General features: G+C 40.1%; 1 protein-coding gene across 5 annotated transcripts in view; it reads right to left on the reverse strand.

Moving 5' to 3' along the window:
- Positions 1-254: 254 nt before the first annotated feature.
- Positions 255-1,344, reverse strand: part of LOC108896439 (ankyrin-2) — an 83,799-nt gene continuing 82,709 nt past the window's right edge. For all 5 annotated transcript variants that reach the window (XM_051070640.1, XM_051070638.1, XM_051070639.1 and 2 more), the window contains 3 exons: positions 973-1,055; positions 563-727; positions 255-397 (listed from right to left, as the gene is read on the reverse strand). In XM_051070640.1, the coding sequence (XP_050926597.1) occupies positions 601-727; positions 973-1,055 (210 nt within the window). In that variant the 3' untranslated portion in view covers positions 255-397; positions 563-600. The remainder of the gene's footprint in view (positions 398-562; positions 728-972; positions 1,056-1,344) is intronic.

A 1,344-nucleotide genomic window follows, 5' to 3' on the forward strand; every position in this document is an offset into this window, starting at 1 on the left:
ATTGGAGGGGTGTGTGCTTGGTTTGTGACTTGAGGTGGGTGGTACATGACAAAACAGCATCCAAATGAATGTCGGAAACCAAAGGTTCCTCAGCAGAACATTGTGTTATAACAAGATGATCTATGTTATCCACTTCATCCACCAGTGGTCATAATGTTATGGCTGATCAGTGTAAATCTGCTAAGCCTGGGTTATGGAATAATGGTGACAAGGCTACTAACAAACCTGTTTGAAATCATCTTGGGCTGAGGGAGGTCAGAGGCCAAAGATGGATCACCCTGGTGTGTCATTGTCCTTTCACCTTCCAGTACCATTGTCCTTTCTATGTGACTGACCTTACAAGCCTCAGCTGTCCCCTGCCTTGATGCTGGGGAACCCCAATTTCAGCAAATGTTACCTAGGTCAGAAGAAAAGATTATTTGTTACTGAATTGTTGTTAATGCTCTATTCTACCACCATGTAAATGTTGATGTGTCTAATATTTTCAGTTAAAATTAGATTTTGAAGACCATAATAATAATAAAATAATAATGTACACACATATAATATACAGGACACACACCTCTGCATGGTCTCCCTCACTCTTCAGCACAGTCCGCTTCACAACCTTGGAGTATCCATCTCCCTCTGCCACACTGATGGATCCCTGCGGAGCTCCTTCTGATGATACCTCTTCATGCTCCATGCCATCCGCGGACACACACTTGCGAATAATTTTACGGGTGACCTGAGAAGGAAAACCATTAGGCGGTGAAGCATTCATTTAAGGGAAAGGTAATTGTCACATATTTTGTTGCAAACATTTCAGAAACCAGTGTTGTCTGTGTATGAATGAAACTGCAACAATGTAACAAAGAGCCTTTGGTATTGCTGCAATCACAAATTTGCTTTGTTAAACTTGTTGCTGTTGTCAATGCCACTTGCACTACCATGTGATATGTGCATGGGAACTAATGTGGAATCTTGTTTTACCCTTTTGACAACAATGTGTCCATTTTCGTCCTTATACTTTTCTTCGTCACTGACTGAGAGGGTAGGTCAGGCATTTCATCAGCCTATAAGGGAAACAAGACAAATAATAATCAGGAATGCTAACTTGGGTTAGTGTAATTTTCAAATGTTAAATTCTCTACTTGCCAACACGTTAGAGAAAAAATAGGGTACAAAACTTGCATATTAGGTAGTAATTCAGTGAGAGAATAAGGACTAAGGGATACAGGAAACAAACTTGCATTCTCAGGGAAAAAGGTTATGTTGTCAAATAAACCAACCATGAGGTTCGGCCACATATGCAAATCAACTGGTATGTTTCTTTTAAACCCTGATACTTCTTACACACATTTT

This window comes from Lates calcarifer, linkage group LG5 (genome assembly GCF_001640805.2).
Source record: "Lates calcarifer isolate ASB-BC8 linkage group LG5, TLL_Latcal_v3, whole genome shotgun sequence".
NCBI lineage: Eukaryota > Metazoa > Chordata > Actinopteri > Centropomidae > Lates > Lates calcarifer.